At 37.9% G+C, this 23,652-nt stretch overlaps 2 protein-coding genes across 3 annotated transcripts in view; one reads left to right on the top strand and one right to left on the bottom strand.

Moving 5' to 3' along the window:
- Window positions 1–467: 467 nt before the first annotated feature.
- On the bottom strand, window positions 468–20,001 carry lgi1b (leucine-rich, glioma inactivated 1b). 2 transcript variants are annotated; one of them, XM_042508239.2, is made up of 11 exons: window positions 19,627–20,001; window positions 15,715–16,131; window positions 15,522–15,593; window positions 12,534–12,605; window positions 11,795–11,866; window positions 8,057–8,128; window positions 6,137–6,306; window positions 5,737–5,901; window positions 4,871–5,091; window positions 4,256–4,502; window positions 468–2,728 (listed from the first exon to the last, which is right to left on the bottom strand). In XM_042508239.2, exons 2-11 carry the CDS (start codon window positions 15,915–15,917, stop codon window positions 2,379–2,381), a joined length of 1,644 nt encoding a protein of 547 aa, XP_042364173.1. In that variant the 5' UTR covers window positions 15,918–16,131; window positions 19,627–20,001; the 3' UTR covers window positions 468–2,378. The 2 variants fall into 2 exon arrangements, with proteins under 2 accessions (XP_042364173.1, XP_042364172.1); XM_042508238.2 differs by lacking the exon at window positions 19,627–20,001 and having other exon boundaries at window positions 15,715–16,363.
- Window positions 17,686–23,652, top strand: part of fra10ac1 (FRA10A associated CGG repeat 1) — a 19,545-nt gene continuing 13,578 nt past the window's right edge. Inside the window, exons 1-8 of the mRNA XM_042508240.2 lie at window positions 17,686–17,779; window positions 18,189–18,268; window positions 19,100–19,192; window positions 20,828–20,873; window positions 21,149–21,225; window positions 21,404–21,487; window positions 21,591–21,675; window positions 23,443–23,488. Of these exons, the coding sequence (XP_042364174.2) occupies window positions 17,762–17,779; window positions 18,189–18,268; window positions 19,100–19,192; window positions 20,828–20,873; window positions 21,149–21,225; window positions 21,404–21,487; window positions 21,591–21,675; window positions 23,443–23,488 (529 nt within the window). The 5' untranslated portion in view covers window positions 17,686–17,761. The remainder of the gene's footprint in view (window positions 17,780–18,188; window positions 18,269–19,099; window positions 19,193–20,827; window positions 20,874–21,148; window positions 21,226–21,403; window positions 21,488–21,590; window positions 21,676–23,442; window positions 23,489–23,652) is intronic.

Here is a 23,652-nt window from a genome sequence, read left to right as displayed (position 1 = left end):
GTCACTCTGAGGACTGCTTGGGGTCACGGGCCCCTTGTTGAAGACCCAGACTCTAGCATGTTCTGACTGTGATGATCACTCACTGATGGACTAGAGGTGGTACCGTACAGACCACCCATTGGCAATAGAACTTTGGATTATTAAATCCAAAAATATTAATGTATTTTGGGGGATGGGATGGGAGGGGCACTTATATTGCCTATAGGAAAATCTGTCACTGGGGCCACCCTTTTATTTATCACCACAGTGATAACTTTATAGGGCAAAATTAAATGTCAGTGCATTAAATTATAAATATTATTAATTAATTAATTCCATTATGAAGAATACTCACAAACTGATAATGAAGACTACCACTGATTTGAGTAAATTAAATGATTATTTGCACCAATCCACATTTTACTGTATGAGAGATAAAACAATTTATAGTGGGGAAACATTAACAATAAAGATTTCTACTCTCTGACTTGACATTTTAGTATTTTATTACCACTGTACATAAATACAATGAGCAGGATGACAAAGGAATAGATAATACCCTCTATCCTAGATTAGACTGACACATGTAAGCCTACACTGTTTTGCAGAAGAAGCATGTTACACAGCATTTAAGGAGGTGATCCTTACCTACACTAACCTCTATACCTATGAAAAATAAAACACTGAGTGTGGTCCCCTCTACGTACAAAAGCAGTATCATATAAATTACTTTACACAGTGATGTAGAAACGTAAACATTATATTTGGCAAATCGGTGAAATTGTTAATTGTCATCTGTTTTCCTTTGTGTCAGAGTAAGAGGACCGCATGAAAGCACAGGTACCAGGTGCTCCACAGTGGGTGGCTTTTTTAGCTCCGGAGTAAAGACAACAATGGTTTTGTCAATGAGGGAGAAAAGAGCAAGAGTGCAGTGAAAGAGGGAGGGCGAGGTGACACAGTGGGACGCTTCTAGCGAGTCATTCATCAGGAATCAGCACCACGAGAGTCTGTATCACGCATGCAGTCTTGCTTAACTGGTGGTCATAGAACAGACAGGACAGAGAAGGTGTTTTTTCCCAGTTTCTCACAGTGGTTAGTGGATTCTTCAGTGTATAAATTAGGATCACTCTTTTTAGTGGCAAGTAATTACATAAGACTGATGGAATATAGTTTGATTAGCAGCCAATTTGCACTGAAAGAATGTATTTAATCCTCAACAAGTAGTCCAAATTTAACCACATTTGGTGTACTACTTTCAAGCTCAGGTCTTAAATAAAAGAAAAACCCAAAACCCTGATTAAATTCCAAATATTCTAAAAAAAATATTCTTGCACATTTGTGAGTGTCCATCTTCTATAAGGTATCTTACAACCCTGACATATGAGTCATATGACCAGTTGTTTGCTTGTGTCCACGTACGGTATATCTCAGTATCTTACATTCCACTGTTAATAATCTCTTGCAATGACATTTCACTCTGAAATCAATTTTCCTGAAATGCTTTGTTAAATCAAAGACAGAAAGAAAGAAAGAAAGAAAAACTGTCTCATGCCCATTTTTTTTCTAGAAAAACGCCTCTCTTAAGTCTAACACCTTTCCTTTAAAAGAATTTTCCAATTTGCCTATTATTGCATGGTCATTAGTACTACTAAACTAAATCTTTGCTATCAAATTCCTACAATAGAATTAAAAACAAAGTATGGAGTTGAATTGCAGAAACATATACAATACGTCTAATAACTACAAATACACCTGCAGGGTTGAATAAAAGACAAATGCAGTAATAGCTTGTTTTTCCTGAAAGATAGTCAGTTCGCACTCTGAGTGGATTTAAGGTTTTCAAATGGAGAATAAGGCATTTCAAATTAGTGAGGAACCGCAATGAAAATATAAGGACTTCATTAAGTAGTTGCAGCCAACTGACATACAGGCACCAGGGACTGTAAAGAATATATTTTCAGTGTAATGGATGTGGTGTGAATGTGGTATTTTCCAACCTGGACCCTTTTTTTCCATGTTATGTTTCCAGGTGACTGACAGGAACAGCAATTATTCACCGACTGCAGCCCTGTTGCTCAATAGTGAATCAATTTCAAAGTTTGTTGAGTCACAGACAGAAAAAAAACATAAGAAAATAAGGTCCAGGTTGAAAAATACCTAATAAAAAACACAATGATAATGAGAAATGTAAGAATGTAATCGCTAAATCCAACCCAAAGGTCTTGAATTGAATTTAAAATATCTCTTTAAATAGTTTGAGCTTTTACTTGAAGCTTCCTTTTGTTTAAACTTAGGTGGGAATTGCTGGTGGATTCTAATGGGACTGGAAAGTTCAACACAATCACAAAAGAAAGCATTGAATGATAGTGTGCATAATTTGTCCCAAACTAATGATGGGTTTAATTACTCAGATCAATCATGAGGTGCTCATAGATCTGAGTTTTTCCCTTGAAGCTGGATGCGAGCAGGAACACCCGGTCGTCAATGGAAACCAGAGAAAATGCTCGAGGCGCCTGGATATTCAGCTCCTGAGATGGGACAAAGTGGCCCCTCTCCGTGTCCCATTGGTAGACCTGCGTCAGTGAATAATCGCTGCCCAAGATGGCATACTGCCAGTTGCCGATGGAGACAGGCTGAAAAACCATGGAGCCGCGGGAAGGAAATGTCTGGACCTCCTTGAACATGGCACCGTCCCAGCGCATCACCTTGGAGTCCCCGATGAATCTTGTCAAGCATATAAACAGCTCACCTTTGAAAAGATTCAAGGAGCCGTTTAGTTTAAACATTAAGCTACTAAATCTGAATCTTAAATAGAAACACTCCCAAATAGTTTGTGTAATGACAAAGGATTTATAGAAAATACTTTGTCTACTTTTTATAAGCAAAATGCAGACATTTGTCTTTGGTTTGCATGTGCAAATCTTCTATAAAAGGGGCTTATTAAAAACATATCATATCACATCCAAACAGGACACATTAAAGAGGCAGTTCACTCCAAAATTAAAAATACATATTTTTCTTCTACCCTGTAGTGCTATTTATCACTCCAGATTGTTTTGGTGTGAGGTGCTGAGTGCTGGAGTTATTGGCTATAGAGATGTCTGCCCTCTCTAAAATATAATGGATCTAGATGGCACTCAGCTTGTGGTGTTCAAAGTGCCAAAAAGAAAAAAAAGAGAAAAACTCAATACCAATGTCTCTTTCCAGAAATCATGACCCAGTAGCTCTACAATGAATCGGATGTCTTTTTTTTTTAGCCCTTTGAGCACCACAAGCTGAGTGCCATCGAGTTTCATCGAGTTTCATTATATTGGAGGAAAGGCAGACATCTCTACCGCCATTATCTCTAAAACTTGACAAGTCACACCAAAACAATCTAGAATGATAAATAGCACTACAGGTGGGGCACACAGTAACTCAGTTGGTAGAGCAGGCAACTCATGTACAGAGGCTAAGTCTTTGCCACAGCGGCTGCAGGTTTGAATCTGGCCTCGGCCCTTTGCTGCATGTTATCCCTTCTCTCTCCCCCTTTCACGCTTAAGCTGTCCTATATAATAAAGGCAAAAAAACCCAAAAATAATTGACCCCCCCCTCCCCTCCCAAAAACTAAAGGTAAGAGGGAAAATATGTATTGTTGATTTTGGGTTGAAGTGCCTCTTAAAAACAAATTGAAAGCTACATTAAAAAGAGCACCAAGTACTTAATACTGAGGACTGAATCAAGGTTAAATAAATAGATCTAAAGTGCTGTGGGCTGAAGAAGCCGGTTGACTTCCAAAGTGGCTGTCCTTACTGATTAAGATATTTTATGGCATCAGGGACAAACGATTTTCTGTAGATGTTTTTCTTTGCACAGGGGACTCTGTACCTTTGCCCGGACAGCAGTAGCTGAAAGTGCTGCTTGTTATCTATAGCTACTTAGCAAAGAGTCACTAATGGCTAAGCTGTCCTTTTGGGAAGAAGAAATACAGAGTATTATACAGTAATGATTTATCAGCATGTTTTATGGCAATGGACAGTGCCCCCATAAATGCTTTTATTTAATTAGCAGGAAAGTCAAAAGTTGACTCTAGTTTAAAGTCCACTTAATTATATGACACACCCCAAACCATCTTGAGCTTATCATAAAAACTGAATCTAAAAAAAATCTTCATTTAAGTATATGTAGTATCCTGCGCCAAAGACAAAGTACCTCACACCAGCTGATACTGTGAAATTATATTGTTATAAATTGCTTGCAGTGTGCACAATATTTTTTTGTAGTCTGCAGCTCTCACCTTTGACCCGAAAGTGTTTGACAGAAAACACGTCTTCCATCTCTGGTATGTCAGTCCTGCGATCGAACTGCTTCTGGCTCCTGTTCCACTGGTAGACGACGGGCCTCTGGGAGCTGCTTGACAAGATCAGGTGGGGTTTGTTGGAGATCTCCAAATATTCTACATCCGTGTCCCGGAACCAGGGATGGAGTGACTGGTGGGAGTAGAAGCCATTGCCGTTCCATTTGTACACTGTTGTGGAGCCGGCCTACGAGAGGAACATGGACAAAATGTCAGATCAGGTCAACATTATTCAAAGAGTATGGGTATGGAGCCAAGGATGTATATGCCTGTGTGTGTGTGTGTGTGTGTGTGTGTGTCTCAGTGTCCCCAAACATATGTGAGAGCATATGCGAACATTTGGCAACGCCAGGGTAATCAGCAGGAGCAGACGCAAACTGACATGCTGCAGAGAAGGACACCAGGGGGAAGACTTGGCTGACATGGTGGGAAGAGTAGTTTAGAGGAGCAGCAAGCATACCAGGGCTGGACACAATAACAGAAACACCTGCACAATATAATGTAATCTAATACCATAACTACATTCAAATATCGAGACAGCAAAAAGCAGCCAACCTTCGAGCTGTCAGCGATGACAAAGAAAGACTCTCCATCAATCATGAACGTCTCGATGTCGTTAGGTTTGCGAATCTTAAGGATGTCAATGTCCTGGATCTTGATAAACTTGTTGGCAGAGGTGTCGCGTTTGTAAATGTGAGAGCCCCCGAACAGCTGGGCCACTATGACAAAGAGGTGGTTGTCAATCACCATGGGCTTGCAGACCACAGTGGAGGTGCCTGAAGAAGAAAAGGGAGGACAAAAACATATAAAAACATTATTCTTACCTAATGGAAAACCGTTAAAGGAATACTTCACCAACAAAATAGTCATTTATTTATCAATAACTTAGGTATTTTTAGGCTACATTTATGAAGAAAATCTTACTACCTAATCTTACTATTCAAAGAATTTCAGCAAAAACAGACACATAGTGTGCCTGGGCAAGCGCGCATGTTTGAACTCTGAACGCAAAAGAAGAGGTCAAACGCACACTCTTGCCTAAGCAAACTACATATATACAGAAGTGTTTTTATTTGTAACGTTTAGCAAAAATGTATGTGTTTGGAAAGTACTAAGCATATGACTGGATAAACGAAACTTTGATCATACTGCATAAGTTTGTGAGTTTATAAACAACCATTTTGATACAGTTTTACTGGACACCTATGACTTCAATTTAAGAATTTTCTCAGTTTTGGATTCTTTCTTTATTTTTATGAGAAAAAGTTTTCTTCCTGAATTCAACATAAATACCAAGTATTACTGTAATACTACATTATTATACTCTCATTAACAATAACACATTGTCTTTTGAGGCGGGAACATGTGCACAATATTTCCCAATGACATCAGTGCAGCTCTTTCCTTGTTTATTGACTCACTTTCAATGGTGTCATAGGTCCTAAAGGTCATCTCAACATGATCCCATTCCAGAAAGCTGCACGTCCCCGCAAACGGTTGGGCAAACACAACATACTGATCTTCATCAAAGGTGAAAGCTCCCACCGAAATGGACTCAAACTTCAGCGACTGATAGGCAGCAAACTCTGAAAAGTACGACAAAACAGTTTATGCTGTCTTTTATCTCTCAACAGTCCTGTCATATGAATACATTCTTCCATAAACAGGTAGAAAGAACAAAGCAGCATTTCAGCTTTATTCTCACCACTGACAAGACCAGGAAGGAAATGAGAGCAAAAAGGGTGAGGCAGTTAACTGGTGACAGAGAGCGACTGTTAGTATAACCTTCGATAACTGGGGGCAGATAGGGAAAGATGATACCTGCTGTGATACAGTCAAAAGAGTGTGGCAGCAGGTCATTGATCTTCTTCCCCTGGTGCATGGGTGGACCGCTGCAGTAGATCTGGTCCAGGGTGGCGTTAGTGTGGTGCATCCACTCCACCAACCACTTGAGCTTGCAGTCACATATCAGGTTGTTCCCACGTAGATCCCTAAGTATGGACGGATAACATGGGAAATCAGTTAACAGCCTTTGTATATCAATAGAACCTTTGTATATTAATTACTCGCCTCAAATTTGTGCAGAAAACATTGGTTTTCTTGCATGGGTCCACTGTGAATGAAGAATCCAAAAGACAGAAAATTCTTGATGAATAAAAAGAAGGGTCTAGGCTTAACAAAAGCAAAACTATAATATCATATAAAACTATATCAGTTTAAAATCTGCAAATCCATGCAGTATAATCCCAGTTTCATTTATCCAGTTGAATGCTCAGTATTTTTCAAACAGAAATATATATAATATATAATATAGGTTTTCTGTTGTTAAACATGGACCCGTATTACTTAAATTCGTCAAGATTTGTCTCCATTTTTGGATTCTTCATTCACCGTGGAGGCAATTGCGAAGACCAAAGTTCAAAAGAATTTAACAGAATGAGTAATTGATAAACAAATGGTTATTTGGAGAGTGAAGTATTACCTTAAGATAGCAATGCACAATATTGGATTTTTTGCCAGTCTCTGATATGCCGATATATCACAACTCAGTGTCAATATATCCAGTTTTTTCCACACCTGATTTTAGTGATCATCAAGTCTCTTCTGTAGTGGAATTAATATCAAATTATGCATACTCTTATCATGCTGGCCCACCAGCAGATGGAGACATGAAATACAATGCTTTTCATAGTATATCATTTTCATTTATTGTGAAAAATAAGAAAAGTACTTCAACTAAGGGTCGATATTGTGTACATATTCCCTTTGTCAATTCAAAGATAATAATAATTTTGTGATAAAAAGAAATCAGCATGTTGGAGGATTCAAATTTAATTTTAAAGCCAATACTGATAACATGCTGATTTTATCATACATCCCTACTATAAGACATGACATCATTGATACCAACTCTAAAAACATATTTTATATTTTAAGTACCTGTTAAAATTCTGCTTATGTTCCCACGTCTGTCTCTCCCCTCTTTGGCTGCACTTTGGATTCAAGCCAGGAAAGCCACAACAACAAGTGTCCTATCTCCTGAGTAGTCTCTGCTCGTCGCCCACTCTCAGTCTGAATTGCTGTTGACCTTGGATGTGTGTATTGGATCCACACACACTATAGCCTGCATTATTCAACCTGATTGTGGCTGTGTAACAGAAATGAAGATCCAATTCTTTTCTCTGTAACTGACTTGTTTACCATTTACTCTGACATTCTGGCACCTAACTGAAGCTTTCCTTTTCTCTACCTCAGATCTTTACCTTCTTTTTCATTTCTCTATTGCAGCAGAGGACAGCTTCTTCTACAGTCTCTTATTTCCTGACTCTGTTTTGTCTTACTTCTTTTCCTCCTCACTGTGCCCTTTCCCCCCAGCTTCTTACTTTCACACCCTCTGTTCAGTGTGGGACTTACTCTTTTTTTCCTTTTTAGCAGTGTGCTCTCATAATATTACTGTATTTAATCCCACAGTTTAAGAAAAGAGGTAGGCGGACAAAGGGAGATTTTGCTCAACATTTGCCATAAATCCTTTCCCACTCCTCCATGATGAATCTCTCTGAATACAAAACACTATCCTACTCAAATTTAGAATAAATACCAATCAAGACAACTATGTTGTTCCATATAAGTCCACAGAAATGACTGCTTTAGTAGCAATAACTTAGACATTGATTAATAAACTAATTATAAATGTTCTGTTTCTCAACAAAGCATTCTGAATTAAAGACAGACTGGACTCACACTTTGGTCAAAGCGTCCATGCCCTTGAAAACATCTTTGGGCAGCGTCTCAAGGTTGTTGTAAGCCAGACTCCTAATCAACAAAGAGAAAAATAATACACACAAAGATTAAGTTAGAGATAGACTGTCTGCCTGCCTGCCTGCCTGCCTATATATATATATATATATATATATATATATATATATATATATATATATATATATATATATATATATATATATGTATATATAAATTTGTAATGAGTGTTTAACAGGGAGGACATTCCCACATACAGCTAAAAACTTTAAATTCTAAGCTTCAGTTTGATGTGTGATTTGCAGGGGGTTGAAAGAAAACCAGCTGCCACACCAAACTTTTATTGCAACTCCGGCACTCTAAGCCTATGAAATAATTATTTAGTAAAATATGTTGCAAAATAGAATGAGCATTTTTCTCTTGTGGCCATCAACAAATAACATATTCAGTCTGGGGTGCATACTTTATAGACACTGAGTGATTACACTGTATTTTAGGCTTTTTATTCCCCCTGACGGCCAGAGTAACTTGAGGAAGAGTAGAATAAACTAACAACAAGCAACCAACTTTAAGGGAAGCACAAGTCAGACATAGCGTGTTAAAGCTGTCAAAAAGGCTAAGGGGTGAAACACAAATAAATATCCTTCTCCAAGGCTGTCAAACCGATGATATCTTTGCCAGACAGTTAAAACCAACCAACAAAAGCCAGCCCTAAAGAAACATTTCATTTGTGGGAGAGAGACTGAACTCCAAACCAGAAAGAGAAGTGAATGAAATGAAATGTCAGCGTAATTCATGAACTCTGCATTATTTATTTGAGTTGGTTTCCCAGAGAGAGAGAGAGAAACAGGCCATTTTGCACTGAGTTTTTGCAAGAATGCACTCTCCAAACAGATGGGGACAGGATTCCAGCAGGACCTCAGCCTGTGCTCTTTAATAATGTATTAACTGTATGTAGCACATTTAAACTTCCCTCTAATAATGCAGTTATTCATCTTTTTCTGTGTGAGGTTTGTTTACTTTTCTCTAATACAAGTGAGGGTATCCACAGAACAGAAGCAGAGCACTTTGTCCCATCATGTGGTTGCACACGGCAACTTCCTGACTCATGAACAGATCTTAGGGCCTGGACACACACCCCATTTTTGACATGCTCAGATCCCTTGTTGTCAGTGCAGATGGGTAGAAAGTATGCTTTCAAAAGCAAGACTGACACAAACATTCCTAAGTGCCTATTTTTCAGACCATGAAGTCTGCGCCCTGATGGTATTCCATGATTCCTATTCATTGTCTAAGTAATCAGCTGTGCAATGCATTCTGGTGGCGCTGCCAAGCATTTTGAAGAGACAGGGTGTCTGCTCCTCATTTGCATAAAGATAAACCTAGGGACATCTAGCATGACTCGCAGCTTCTGGAAATTCTGATGAAACTTTTAAGCCAACTGTTATTGACATAAAATGAGATTCAGCAACTGTGTGGCTTATATTTCAAGTGTTTTAAGAAATACATTTGGGTGAATTATTTTCTTTACATAAGAGAAAGAACGTTTCCATAGGGCATTTGTACAAGCAGTTTATTACTCCCCATATTTATGTTTTGTGTAGGTAGCAACCTCTAATGGCTGTTGTAAGTATGACAAGAGCAAAGGAAGAAGTGAGCCGACATAGCATGAAGAATGACAAAGTTCATGTACTGATGTAGATGGGTCAAAAATCACAGGACTTTGATCAGAAAGACTGGTGTTTGTGTCCCACTTGATACTAAAATTCAACTTTGAGTTATTTTAAGGTACACACCTGTGTTGCATTATAATATGTATTAACGTCAAGCCATCTCATAATATTTAGTATTTAATGTTATGGGTATGTAAGGCTGTAGCTTCTTATTGAACTGACAGACAGTAGAATTTATCTTATTATCTAACTCTGGCCCAGGAAAACAAATAAGGGGGATTTCACCAAATGTCCAACTATGCCTTCATCACTTAAATATTACCAGTCTCGGTATAGAACACCGATATCAGCTTATCTCTAGCTGCAAAAGAAATTCTGTCATTAGTTAGGATATCAGCTGTAAGTCTGAAACAGTGCAGCAGGAGGCCGCTGCTTTCTACACCCTTATTAATGGGATGTCTTGCATCAGTCGTCAAGGCAATATTTCCTCTGATCTCAATGGTTACATTCTCTGTGTCAGCTTCTATCAGACAAATCACTGTCAATAATATCCATCAGTGCTCATGGCATAAATGAATGCAGAGCCTTATCAGGCAGAGGACAATCTGATGGATGTGTTTGCTTGAATTTTAATGTGTGAAATTGTAGAAGCAAAAATGGTGGGAAACTGATATTTATTTCCCTTTTTTACTTTGGATCTGCCCCAGTTTATGTTTCTTTTTTAATCTCAAAGAACGCCATTTATGTTGTGACTAACAATAATGATTGCATATTAAAACATGCTTCTTTTCTGTTAAAACTGTCATATTTAATCCATGTCCACTGCATAATGAGGAGCAAGCACACATTTGGCTGCACTCAGCTGCATAAACTCAAAATGTTTTAGGAACGGCCTGTCAGAGACTTTAGAGAGAGATGAAAGGTCACATGGTGTGAGGTTCCAGTACAGTTATAATTAAGTGTTGACCTACAGGTCTCCCATGTTCTCCCCTATCTTTAGTTTTGACAAGCTTTGCAGTTCAGATATAGAATAGTGTTTACAAAAAACTGTTTAAAACCTGTTGTTGACTATTAATATTTTTGAACAACACTCCAATAAACAAGTGATTATATTTTATCACATCTTTCCTAAATACCATTAACTACTATTAATACTACTACATACTATGCATTACTTACTTAACTCACAATACACTCCACAGCAGTCGACAGAAGATACAGCAGCACTGCTGACATGTCACATTAGTGAACAATAGTGAAGCTATATGCCAATAAACCCTTTGGACACTGAGCAAATTGGCTTGATTGCGTTTGAAAACATGGGGAAAAAAAGAAAAATGTTCTGCAAATTACAAGAAATTGGTAGATTTGGAAACTTTAAAAAAAATGCTGGAGAAAAATGTACAAAAATATTTTTAAGTGAATTCCTTGTTCTTTTCTTAAAAAAAACAACAACTTTATTTTAACTTTGCTTTCTTATTTCTAGGTAATTTTCTGGTACCTTTTGCAAATTTTTGGGTCATTGCCTCTAAAGTTACTCACTGCATTTTACCCATGTTTTAAAAAGAAATAAAGCCAATGTCCTTAGGTTTCAAGTCACAAAATCATTCTTCTTTTTAATGCCTAAGGCGATGTGACATCCAGATCTGCCCTCCAGAAACCTGATCCAGCTGACACCTTCAGCTGGTCACCTTGGACATCTCCACTGGCAGCAGCGCTTCTGCTTACATTTGCATTTCAGACAGTGACAAAGTGATACAGAGAGCGAAACAGGACATTGATGCACAGTTTATGTTGGAATAGCATGAATACTAATATCCCATTACCTCTCCTACAGAAAAATGACTTAAACAGAGAATATGAAAGCGGCTGCGCAGATTGTTAATGATTAGATAAAGTAATAAATTATAAAAAGTGGAGAGGAAGGAAAGATGTACAGATGCAGAAAGGCAGAAAGTTCTCTTGGGCAGGAATAAAGGATGAAGGAAGTGTTAGAAGAAGAGAAGGAAAAGAGAACTGAAGTTGGCCATCACAGAACCAAAATACTTACAGATGTATCAGTGCTTTCAGGCCCCGGAAAGCAAATGGGGATATCGATGCAATTTTGTTATTTTCAATAAATCTGGGAATGAGAAGTATTTCATTAGGATTTGGATAGATTAGGATTGACACTTCACACGTAATTCCACACAAATAACAAATATAAAGTGACACCAAAAACTGAAATCCTTTAAATGTTTGCATGTCACAGTGGCTAACAGCAGTTACAGAGGGATGAGTAGAAAACCTGGAACCAGATGACTGTGCGAGCTCATGTTTCATTGACGGGGTAATATAACTTGCATTTGCAATTTGGTCTGGTGATGTCAGGCTAGAAAGCCTGAGTTCTGTCCTAATTTCATATTACAGTTTATACTAACAGAGCATCCTACCAAGAAAAATGTCAGAATGAATTACACTTTAAAGGCCCTTCAAAACCAAACAGGTGTTTTCAATCAGGCCGGGTATAACATGATGTCTGCAAACTTTTTGAATAATAAAAATAATGATGTAAGTTGTCCTCTCAATCAGGCAATGTAAGTGAAAACACCTGTGTGGGGGCTTTAAAATACAACCATGGATGCCATTATTGCTGGATGTCTGAGTGTGGTGTTAATGGACACTGAACTGTTCTCACAGTTACGTAGTACAATACAAAAAGTATGCAACTTGGGAACAGTTTATGTATTTTATGACTTCACTACACACATTGTATATCAACCATTTATGGATTTAACATAAATACTTACAGATATTCAAGGTGTGGTAAACCCAGGAATGCATCCTCATCAATCAGGTCAAATGAATTTGCTGTGAACAATCTGTGAACAAAAAGAAAAAGGCACAATCCTGGATTAAAATAAAGTTCCTAGAGTGTTAAAAATCCCTCTTTCTTTCATGTTTCGTAACATGTTACATAACTCAAAGGTGGACTGGGTTGATCTTGCAAAAAATGTTAAGATGTGGGGTTACTGTTTGATACTATAATAAAACCTGAAATCGTTAAAGGGACAGTTCACCTGAGAATAAAAAATACATATATTTCCTCTTGCCACTAGTGCTATTTATCAAACTAGATTGTTTCGTTGTAAGTTGTTGAGTGTTGAAGATTTTGGCTGTAGAAATGTCTGCCTTTTCCTAAAATATATGGGAGGAAAAAAGCATTTGAAAAACTCAACAGCAATGTTTCTTTCAAGAAATCATGACCTGGTTACTAAATATATTCCGCAGACCTTGTTGTGAGCAGTTTCATGTCAGAATTATTTTCTTTCTACAACTACACCCACCAACCGGTTCACCACACAAAAAGAAATGTGCATCCACTGCTAGCTTGAGCTAGCTTATGTTACAGCTCAGTCAAGGAGGACGCCATCAATGTTTAAATCTCGGGCTGTCACAAGCACAACAAGCCCCTCATCCATAAGTAACGCAAACTTCCTTCTGCTCAGTGATACGACTGGTGGGTGTAGTTTGGTAGAAAGAAAACACTACATGAAGCTACTCACAACAACATCTGTGGATTTTCTCGAGTAACCAGAGTTTTTCAAATGTATTTTTATTTTGGCGCTTTGGGCACCACAAGCCGAGTGCCATCTAGTTCAATCATATTTGTGAGAAGGCATCTTTACGGCCAACATCCCAAACACACAGCAACTAACACCAAAACAATCTAGACTGATAAATAGCACTAGGGGTGAGAGTAAAAATATATATTTTTGACTTTGGGATGAACTGACTCTTTAAACTCATTTAGTCATATAGGGATTACATCAGTAATTCGAAATCCAAAACAGAGAGAAGGATACAGTTAATGTAACAAACAACAGACTCATTCAGCATTTCTGCCCACAGCATGTGGTTAAAGAATGAATGAAATGAATAAAAGAGAAATGGCAGATCACTCCTACATGGTTTTCATGAAATGAATGAAAGAGAGGAATAGATGCCTCCTCCCACATGACTGAGTCACCCTTTAAACCAGTAATGTAATAATAGAGTCCAACAGGAATATATTTCGCTCCTCATTGCATCTAAATCTTGTTTTGAGAACTCATATGGTTTCACTGTAAATAAAACATTTCAATTTAACACTTTAATTCTGAAATATCCTTTTAAAAAAGACGCCTTATGAATCCAAGATGCTGCAAATCTCATTTTGTAATAAAACTTTATTTCTCACTGCACGCTCAGCAACCTCTGTGGCCTACACCCCCGATGTTGGCCACAGAGAAGCCCTATTGATTAAGTAGCACTCTAATGGAGGTTAGGATACTCCAGATCATCTTGGCAGTAAATAATGACAGAGGGGGCGATGCCACTCATTCGTCTTCCCAAGTTAAATTCCTGGTCAAAAGCCTTCATGCACATCCAGACTGATTAAGTGTCATCCGAGCATATGGAAGAAGTGATGCCAAGACAAATGTTTTGCAGAGACAAAATGATGCCCGGTGACAGCCCGCTGTTATGTGCAATAAACTGAAACAAGTGTGATTAGAGAGCACAGTTAAGCCTGACCTTGCTGTTAATTTGTGGATTTTTGCAACAACAAATTACCTGATAGAGTCTAGTCCTGCCAGGATGTATAACAATGGATGTCATATGTCAAAGGAATTGTGAGATAAACTCCATAGTTATGTGTGCAATTATGATTTTTCCTGTTTTTAAGTGCTGTCTTTGGAAAAAAAGAGAACATATCCATCATTCATATCTGCCTCACTACATTTGCCAAGCAAACACATACACAGCTCATCTCTCTCCAACTCCTTCTGTTACTGGCTGTAGCCATGTGGTGTATTGCATAATCCTGACACCATTACAGAGAATGCCCCTTTAAATGTGCATCTTCGCAAGTCCTCTGGGGAGCTTTAGTCTCATTGTTTGAGTCTGTAACACACTGAAAATAAATAGACTGATATGTAACTGGGATGTAGGGGTTAAAGATCTTTCTAATTAAAAGGATTCTAAACACTTACACCCCCGTTACACAAATTTTGGCATTGTTGGCAGGATGAAAACACATCAAAACAAGCACCATGCACTTTCAAACTCAAGGCATGCAAATACAATCAAGCACAGGATTAAAAATGAAAGGGATGCACAATAATATCGTCACACAATTGATCGGCAGAAACTGAAATACCGGCATTGATCTGAAATGGCCATTTCAGGCCAATAAGGTGACACTTTGGTTATGGGACTTTATTTAATTTTGATAGGTCAAAATTGCCTAGGTTTTGACTATTGCCAGGATTGTCTCAGGGAGAGCATCATCCAAGCCTGTTGAAGTGGGAGGAATTTGTTTACATTGTTACATTACGAAAAAATATGGCATGTTTCACACGTAACCTATAAGTTAAAGTAGTTTTCCTGTTTCGCCCAATGAATGTGTGCATATTGAACAACTTTGTATTGTCTGCATCTGCCTACGGTGGGCAACCATGATAAAAGTTGTTAATAATATGCATGTTACAGCATCAGCATTCAGCCAAAATAAGTCAGAAAATATTGGCATATTGGATATCAACAAAAATCAAATATCGTGCAACCCTAAAAACAATTTAATACAATATGTAAAATCATGCAATAGCCACAGAAAAAAAAGCCACAGCATCGATAAATAAATATGATAAAACAAATAGATTATTACTTCTGCCACAGACAGACAGATAGACAGATAAACAAACAGACAGACACGCAGATAGACAAATAGACAAATAGATAGATAAATAGTTACTCACAGCAGTTGCAGGGCAGGCGTGTGAACAAAGCTTCCGCTTGTGATTTCATTAAATCCAGACTTGACAAAAGATCTGAATGGATGGAGAACACATACGGAGGGGGGATTTATCTGACAGGATAATAAATATGACAGAGGCAGAGTGTTTTCACAAGCTTTTCAAACAATAAAATCACTTGAGTCTGTGCACTTACAGTGAAACGACGTCGGATGGGAAAGTGTGAGGCACGGATCGGACATTCTCACACAGGGCATTGTCTTTGGTGCAGGTGCATCCAACGGGACATCTGGGTTGTCTCACTCTCCGTCCGTCTGTTAACACCAAGCTGACAGCGGCGACCCAAACCAGGAGCGTCCATCCTTTCCATCCTCTCACTGCTCTGCCCGGGTGTCCCATTCCTTCTGTCCCGGTCGAGGACTATCACTCCTGCACATGCAACTTCTCGGCAAAATTCTCCACAATTTAACCCTCAAATACAACAATGTTTCTGCTGTTTTAAATAGGTTTCCGTCTTGTTTGTTTTGATGCTAGAGGCTGTTGTGCTCAGATGCAGGCTTGTGTCTATGCTTCTTGCGTCTCAATAGGAAGGCACCAGTCCAGCGGATTCGTTCTGCAAGGCGCAGGATTACAAATGCGGGACAGACAGGACATGAGAACAGAGAGCAGTCTCAGATTTTTTTTTGTCCTGAAAAGGGACTATCCCAAGTAATCTTAAAGAAAAACGCCGCTAAAATGATTCATAATCATCTGCTGCTTACAAATAAGTTATTTCTTGTAGACTCAATGCTGCAGCCGTGAAAGGAAAAACAAATAAAAGCGTAAATTCCCGTGAGAGAAAGAGAGAGAGAGAAAGAGAAGGAAGAAAGAGAGAGATGGAGGAGGAGGAGGAGGAGGAGGGGGCAGAGGCCCCAAGGTGCGCTTTTTTATCAGCACTGCCAGCTATTATTTATGCGCGCTTCAGAGCCGTGCATGGTTAATGGGAAGCGGCTATTCATGGCTCTGTGCAAATGCACCTGCCTCACTCATTCACATGCTGCATCTTTTCTTCCCTGCTTTGGCATAATAATGGCATTAACTGTGAAAGGAAGATGAGCTCATACAGTTTAGTTAAAAATAAACATGACATATAAATTCTGTATTGTGGCATAAGAAATCGTGACATAACATTAATCACAATTACTATTCTTTTTTATTCCTCCAAAATCTTACCACCCAGAAAATGAATTTATGATAAATGTTGTAGGCTGTAGACTAACATACATGCCATAACAGCTGAATTTCATAAATATTTCTGCTTTTCTAAATCAAATGATGATATAGCATTTGTCTCCCACTTCCTCCCCTCCTTATATTCCACACTGAGTCCTTTGTTGAATACAGTGGCCTGTGGAGAAGTCATTAAACACTGGACTTCTATTCCCAGACTGGGGTGAACTTTCACCCTACCACCCCTAATAACCCAAGTGCTCAATTATACAGAAACAAAAAGCACAATAACCTCTTTATTTTCCATCTACAATTCAAATGCCTACAGCCCTCCTCTTTTTTTCCCTCAGCGGAAATGAGCGATATGATCAATTATTAGTGTAATTTGTTCCAAGAATAAAGTGAGTGTCTGATGATGTACTCTTCCGTTCCTGTTTTTCTCCTAATAGGTTATTAATTTTATTACCTGAACCATGTTTTGTGATGATGGCTTGCCCTCCAGTAAATATTTTTTTAAAAAGTTGGAATGAAAAATGGATAGCTATATTAATTTTTATTTTAATTTCATCTAATTTGTATCTTTTTTGGGGGGTAATATTGTATCCCTTTTTTTGCACTTAGATAACGCCCCCCACCCCCATCCCCCTGTTTCTGACTCTTAAGCTTGCTATAACGTGTGGATTTCCCCGGTGTGAGATTAATAGTATTTTACAGAAAGCACAATTAGTTAGAATTAGTTACAAAGGAAGAATTAAAACCAAATGCTTATCTTTTTTACGCATAAAGATGGAATGCATTCCGTTTTCAGCATCTTATTTTAAAATCACTAAGTGTCCCCGACGACCCCCTGCATTAATATTCATGTGTGAGGATCCGGAGCGGCTTATTTTCATCTTTTCTCAGCAGATTCTCAGAATAATTCATGAAGTTAGGCGTTACGTCATCACACCGCGCGACTTGCCGTGCGACGCCATTACATGGCGACACACATTTTGTAAACATTCACAAAGCCAGACCCTGGAGTAAACAAAGTCATGGAAAGTCTTGTAAAGGTAACGTTATTGTACATTTTAAAGCCGCGAGTCCGTTTCTTTCTCATGTAAACACATTTACGATGAACGCGTATTGTTTCGTGTGTTTGCTCCTGTGTTAGCATGAAACATTAGCCTAAAGATCAATAAGCTCGTCGCCTGCAGGGTTATCACTACTCTGTTACTCTCTTACAAGAGTAATCTCAATTCCTGACGGCTTTACTCGTTACACTAATACATAGTATAAAGCAACATTGTACCACACATTAATTTATTACAGTGACTAATGCTAAACCAAATGAATGAAGCCTGTCTAATGATTTTACAGAGGCAGAATTACAAAGATTTAATTAACGTTACAAATCACAAAAAGCAGCTTACGGAAGTTCTTTATAGCGTCTTAAAACGGAAAACATTTGTGTTTCCTCAGGTGCACGGAGGTGGTGGCTATGACTCCGACTTCAGTGATGATGATGGGCAGGGAGAGTCCTCAGAGAAAGGGCTTAAACGGTAAGATTAAAGACTGTAGACTCTCACAGGCTCATTTAAGCTCCCTAAATTCATGGGGTTGTGTGTCTGAGCTGACCAAATGCTAAAGTGTTTTTTTTTTTTTTTTGTTGCTCTTTTTAATATTGTTGTTGTTTGTTTTCTGTTCATATCTTTATTATTGTTATTTCATTTTATTCAATTCTATGTTAAGTGCCTTCCTTTTAAACGAATATTTTATTCAGTTGCTGCTCTCTTATTTGCTGCTGTAATGAAACAATTTCCCTCACATGATTTATGAAGTGTTTCTATTCTATTCAAAACCTAGTATCCTATATATTGAATAAACAAAAGTGCTTACTTTACCATCTTTATTTTTATTTCATTTATTTATTTAGCTCAAGACTATATCACATGGTATGGATAACAAATATCACATACCAAAACAACAGAACAATGGCACACAGTGATGCTAAAGTACAACTAATTTTACTTAAATAAAGGAAGGATGTTCTTCAAAAAAGCACCTAGATTACAGATAACTTTTTGCTTATTTGACTGTATTGACAAAATTAGATTAAACACAGATGGGTGTTTTTATTAATACTTTGGTGAATACCTTTCTATATAATTCTTTAAGCTTACAATCTGACATTCAAACAAAAGTTAAGCTGTTTACATTTTACAAATATAATCACGTGATTTCATACTTCTGAACTCGCTTTGCTACTTTTGCATGAACTGATCTTTTAGCCTCTTTTTGACAGTAGCTTTTGTTTTTTTCAATTATGCTGATGTGGGTCAGACAACTTCGCCTAATAACACAAGCTTTCTTTACCCATTTACTTTTTTCAGGAAACGTGAGGAGGAAATCTTACAAAAGCCTTTCCAGAAAAGTCGGCACTCCCAGAAAGCTCACCAGAGTTTACACTCTAATGAAGTGGACAGGTATTGTGCAATTGCCTTAAAATATGATGCATTGAGAAATAAAGAAGTGGCTTTACTCACATTTTGTTGTGTCGCAACTTTGTTAAAATAATTTAAACTTATATTCCTCCCACATCAACCTACAATCCGTGCCCCACAATGATGAAGCAAAAACAGAATTTTAGAAATTTTTGCAAATTTATTATTAACTATCACATTGACATTAGTATTCAGACCCTTAAGTCTCACTGAAGCACCTTTGGCAGCAGTTATTGCATATATACTTTATGCTACAAGCTTTGCGCAGCTGAATTTGGGCTGAACTTATTTGCTGGTCTTCTCAAGCTCTGTCAGGTTGGATTGAGACCATCCATGGGGTCCAGTCAAGGAAATTCATACTGTTATTCCCAAATCACTCTTGCATTGTCTTAGCGGTGTTGCTTGGTGTCACTTACTTGTTGGAAGGTGAACTTTCAACCCAGTCTGAGGTCCTGAGTTCTTTGGACCAGGTTTTCATGAAGGATCTCTGTATACTTTGCCCAGTTCAGCTTTATCCCAACCCTGACTGGGCCTCCAGTCCATGCAGTGAAACACATGCCCACAGCATGAGGCTGTCACCACCATGCTTTCACCTCTCTGGCCAAGGCCCTTTTCAGTTTGTTCAGGGGTGCAGCTCTACAAAGAATCCTGCTTGTCCCAAACTTCCTCCATTTAAGAATGAGAGGAAGCCACTGTGCTCTTGGGAACTTTCAATGCTGCAAACTTGTTTTGAAGCCTTCTCAAGATCTTTGCTTCAACACAATCATGTATCTGAGCAGCAGCTCCTTCAACTTCATGGCTTGGTTTTTACTGTCAGCTGTGAGTCCTTATATAGAAAGGTGTGTCCTTTCCATGTGCAATCAGTTGAATTGACTACAGGTGGCCTCCAATGGAAGTTCAAGAGTAATGATACACCCCTGAGCTAAATTCAAGTGCCACAGCAACAAGGGCTGCCATATTTCAGTTTTCCCTTTAAAGCAATTTGCACAAATTTTTAACATCCTGTTTTCACCCCAATTGTGGGGCATTAAGTGCAGAATAAGGAGGGCAAAACTGAATTTAAATCATTTTAGCATGAGGCTTCAACATAAAAAATGTGAAAAAGCAAAGAGTGTAAATAATTTTACCTGTTCACATTACAATTCAGTACTATTATCATTATCAGTTCTGATAATATGCATTTTACAAATATTAAAATGAAATCTTTCAATCAAATTGAAACTGTATTTGAAATTTGTCTGCACAGTATAGATGACAACTAGAATTAGAGAAATATCCAATTGTAATTTTCATTACTGCCAAAGCTAAATTAATCTCCGTAATTTCCTTACATTGTCATCCAGAAAAAATAGGTGTGTTTTGTGAATTTATGCTTTTAATAAAACCAAATGGGACCATAGCTTTTTGTGTTATAAAAGTTTTCTGCGATTGTTCCCACTTTTGATCTATATTCAAAAGATTTAAATTACTTTGGTAAACCTCATCAAAGGCTCATTTATACTTTGTTAATCCAGAGATTAATCAACTGTTCTGCCTTTTCTCTGTACACAATACAGTTATTTACACTCACGACTTTTTTCGTTTTCTTTTAGATAACTAAATTAATTTGTTTTTCAGAGAGGAAGCCAGAAACAGAAGAGCCCACCTGATTTCAATGAATGCTGTATCCTTTTATAATTTTTAATTAAATGACTTTATGCCTGGGTGTGGGTGATACCCGTGGCTGGTTGCATAAAGAATACTTTGTTTAAATGTTTACACCTTACTGTAAATTTAAAAAAATCTGTAACAGTAAATCTGCATTAGAATTTCAATGTCAATATGCTAATTTAGTGTTGGTCCAGGTGCTTAGTTTAAAATGTAGGAATTTCTTTTTTGCTGTTCAGTGTGCAAAAGGTAACATTCAAAGAGACACTGACCTTAAGCAGATGTCTCCAGTTTGAGCGGCACAAGAAGTTCGTCGGCGACTACATTCTTTATTATGGAGGACAGATGGCTGACTTCAGACGCTCTGCGTAAGTATTGTGTCTCACGGTCACGCTTGACAATCAGTCATCATGCTGTCACTGCAGGCTAAAATGAATCCGAATATCTTCACCATAACAGACCATGGCTTATGCATTGTGTTCATCCAGTAACATTTTTAATTACAGTAGCAATAAACCTCCTCATTGAATCTTTTCTCTCCCTCAGAGCCAAAGACAAAACGGATCTGGATGTGCTGCGTGAGAATCATCGCTTCCTCTGGAGGGACGAGGACGAGGAGGACATGACATGGTGATCATCCAGAGTCAACAACTCATACGAGCTGCTCTGATATTCAGAGTGCTTTTGATTATTGCTCTGTTTCAGATGAGTTTATCTTGCCATTCTGTTCCAGGGAAAAAGAACTTGCCAAGAAGTATTATGACAAGCTGTTTAAAGAGTACTGCATAGCCGACCTCAGCAGATACAAGGAAAACAAGGTAGGATGAGGGATGGAATTACTTATCGATTGATATTTTATCTAGTTAAAACAGAAATACAGAAATATTAGGTACCAGAGGTCTGGACTCAGGTCACATGAGACGGACTCGAGTCACACATTTGATGATTTTAGACTCAACTTTATAACTTTTAAAGAGACTTGCAACTCAACATGGACTTAAATACCAATGACTCGTGACTTAACTTTGACGTGAGCCTTTTTACTTGAAAATACTTGACACCTTCCCCAAAGCCCAAAGATTAAAAAGTAAATTAAAAAAATTAAATTAAATTACATTTAAAACGTGTACCACAAATATATTAATTAGCAACAATTCTATAATTCTGAATACAGTAGCACAACATTTTTTAATTTGTCAAACCAATACAATGCTGAAATAAGAAGCCAGTTTCAGACAAGGAAGAAAAGGATTTTGCAGTGTTTTGTGTTTCTGTGCTGTGCTGTAATGAGGTTGACAGAATATTAATGATCATATACGTATGTTACGTGCTTCATGAGGAGGCTGCTGTTAATTAAGATACACAGTGTTAAGTAAATGGAAAAGCACCTCTGGACACAAAATAAAATCATGTTCTTGCACCTGTTTTTGGAATTAAGTTTGGTTTTATTAATCCCCCAGGGTAAATGTGGTTGCAGCAGAAGCAGCAGCAGCACAGAAAAAGGCTAAAGTGAAACATAAGTTACCACACCCACAGAGTATAGAGAAAGAAAATAATACAATGGCACCTCAGCCATCCCAGACACCGCTGCCAGGACTTGGCAAAATGATCCGTTTTTTTGTGCTGTGCTCCAAAATGACACTAATTGTCCCTGTGGCAGTGCCATGAGCAAAGGTTAAAATTTCATAACTCAGACACTAATCTCCACCAGCACTGGTCCAGTTTAAATAAATGTTCGGGGCGTGATGAGTTCTGGCACTGTGCTCCGTCTCTAGTGTCCAATGGGCCATTCTGGTTTGAGGCCAGGCTTTAAAACTGACAATATGTTAAACCCAAGGGCAGTGAGCTTATGGCTCCATAGCTGCTCTGTTTGGTTTAATGATGCTGTGCTCAAATATCTTTCAAGTGCTGCTGCTGTGATGTTGAAAAATCTCCCACAGATAGCATACAGATAGAATACAAACCACCCCATTTGACTTATGATTATTAGAAACACTGTAGTTAAAATTAAAACTGACACCATCAGTCCAGTCGACTCAAAACTTGTTACTTAAATCCAGATTTCCTTACAAATTATTCATATTTGTTAATGATCGCAAATGCAGTGGTGGGTTTGATCATTCCCACAAGTTTAGTTGAATTTTGATCAGTTGTGTTGTGTAAATGAGGTGTGACAGCGTGAAGATGAATCACAGAAAGGGTGCTATGAGAGCTGATGTGAAGGCATGGGCAAAAATACTAATGACTGTATCATTGATGTTTCCTTTTCAGCTACCGGAGATACTGTATACAAACACCCCAAATTACATTTAGAGTGAGATGTAAATGTGTCGTTTCACATGAAAGCGTGACAGAAATATTTCTTCACAATACTAACACGAAGATAAGCGTTATTTTTGATGGAGTACATTCAGACTTAACACCCACCAAATTCTTCCAAAGAAACAAATTCTGTTGAATTGTGATAATACTGAGTTATTATAGGATTTCTTCTATTAAGATCATAAAGCTTGATGTAAGATTAACTAGTAAGAGAAAGAGTGATTCATGCTGTGTGTTTGTCTCTTTAAATTTGTGCCCAACAGTTTGGATTTCGTTGGCGGACTGAAAATGAAGTTGTCTCTGGCAAAGGTATGTGACAACCCAACATTATTCTAATTTATTCTAGTTCATACGCTTTCTAAAAATGTTTTTGTATTATTGTTTGATAAAGGTCAAATGTGTCACACAACATATGGTTATAAATGAAACGCTGTGGTGCTAGAGATATCCCTTGGCCCTACAAATCATAATCC

The sequence above is a fragment of the Plectropomus leopardus genome, chromosome 19 (assembly GCF_026936395.1).
Source record: "Plectropomus leopardus strain MGB_pleo_1.0 chromosome 19, ASM2693639v1, whole genome shotgun sequence".
In the NCBI taxonomy this organism is placed as follows: Eukaryota; Metazoa; Chordata; class Actinopteri; order Perciformes; family Serranidae; genus Plectropomus; species Plectropomus leopardus.
This window is presented reverse-complemented; position numbering and strand designations above follow the sequence as displayed.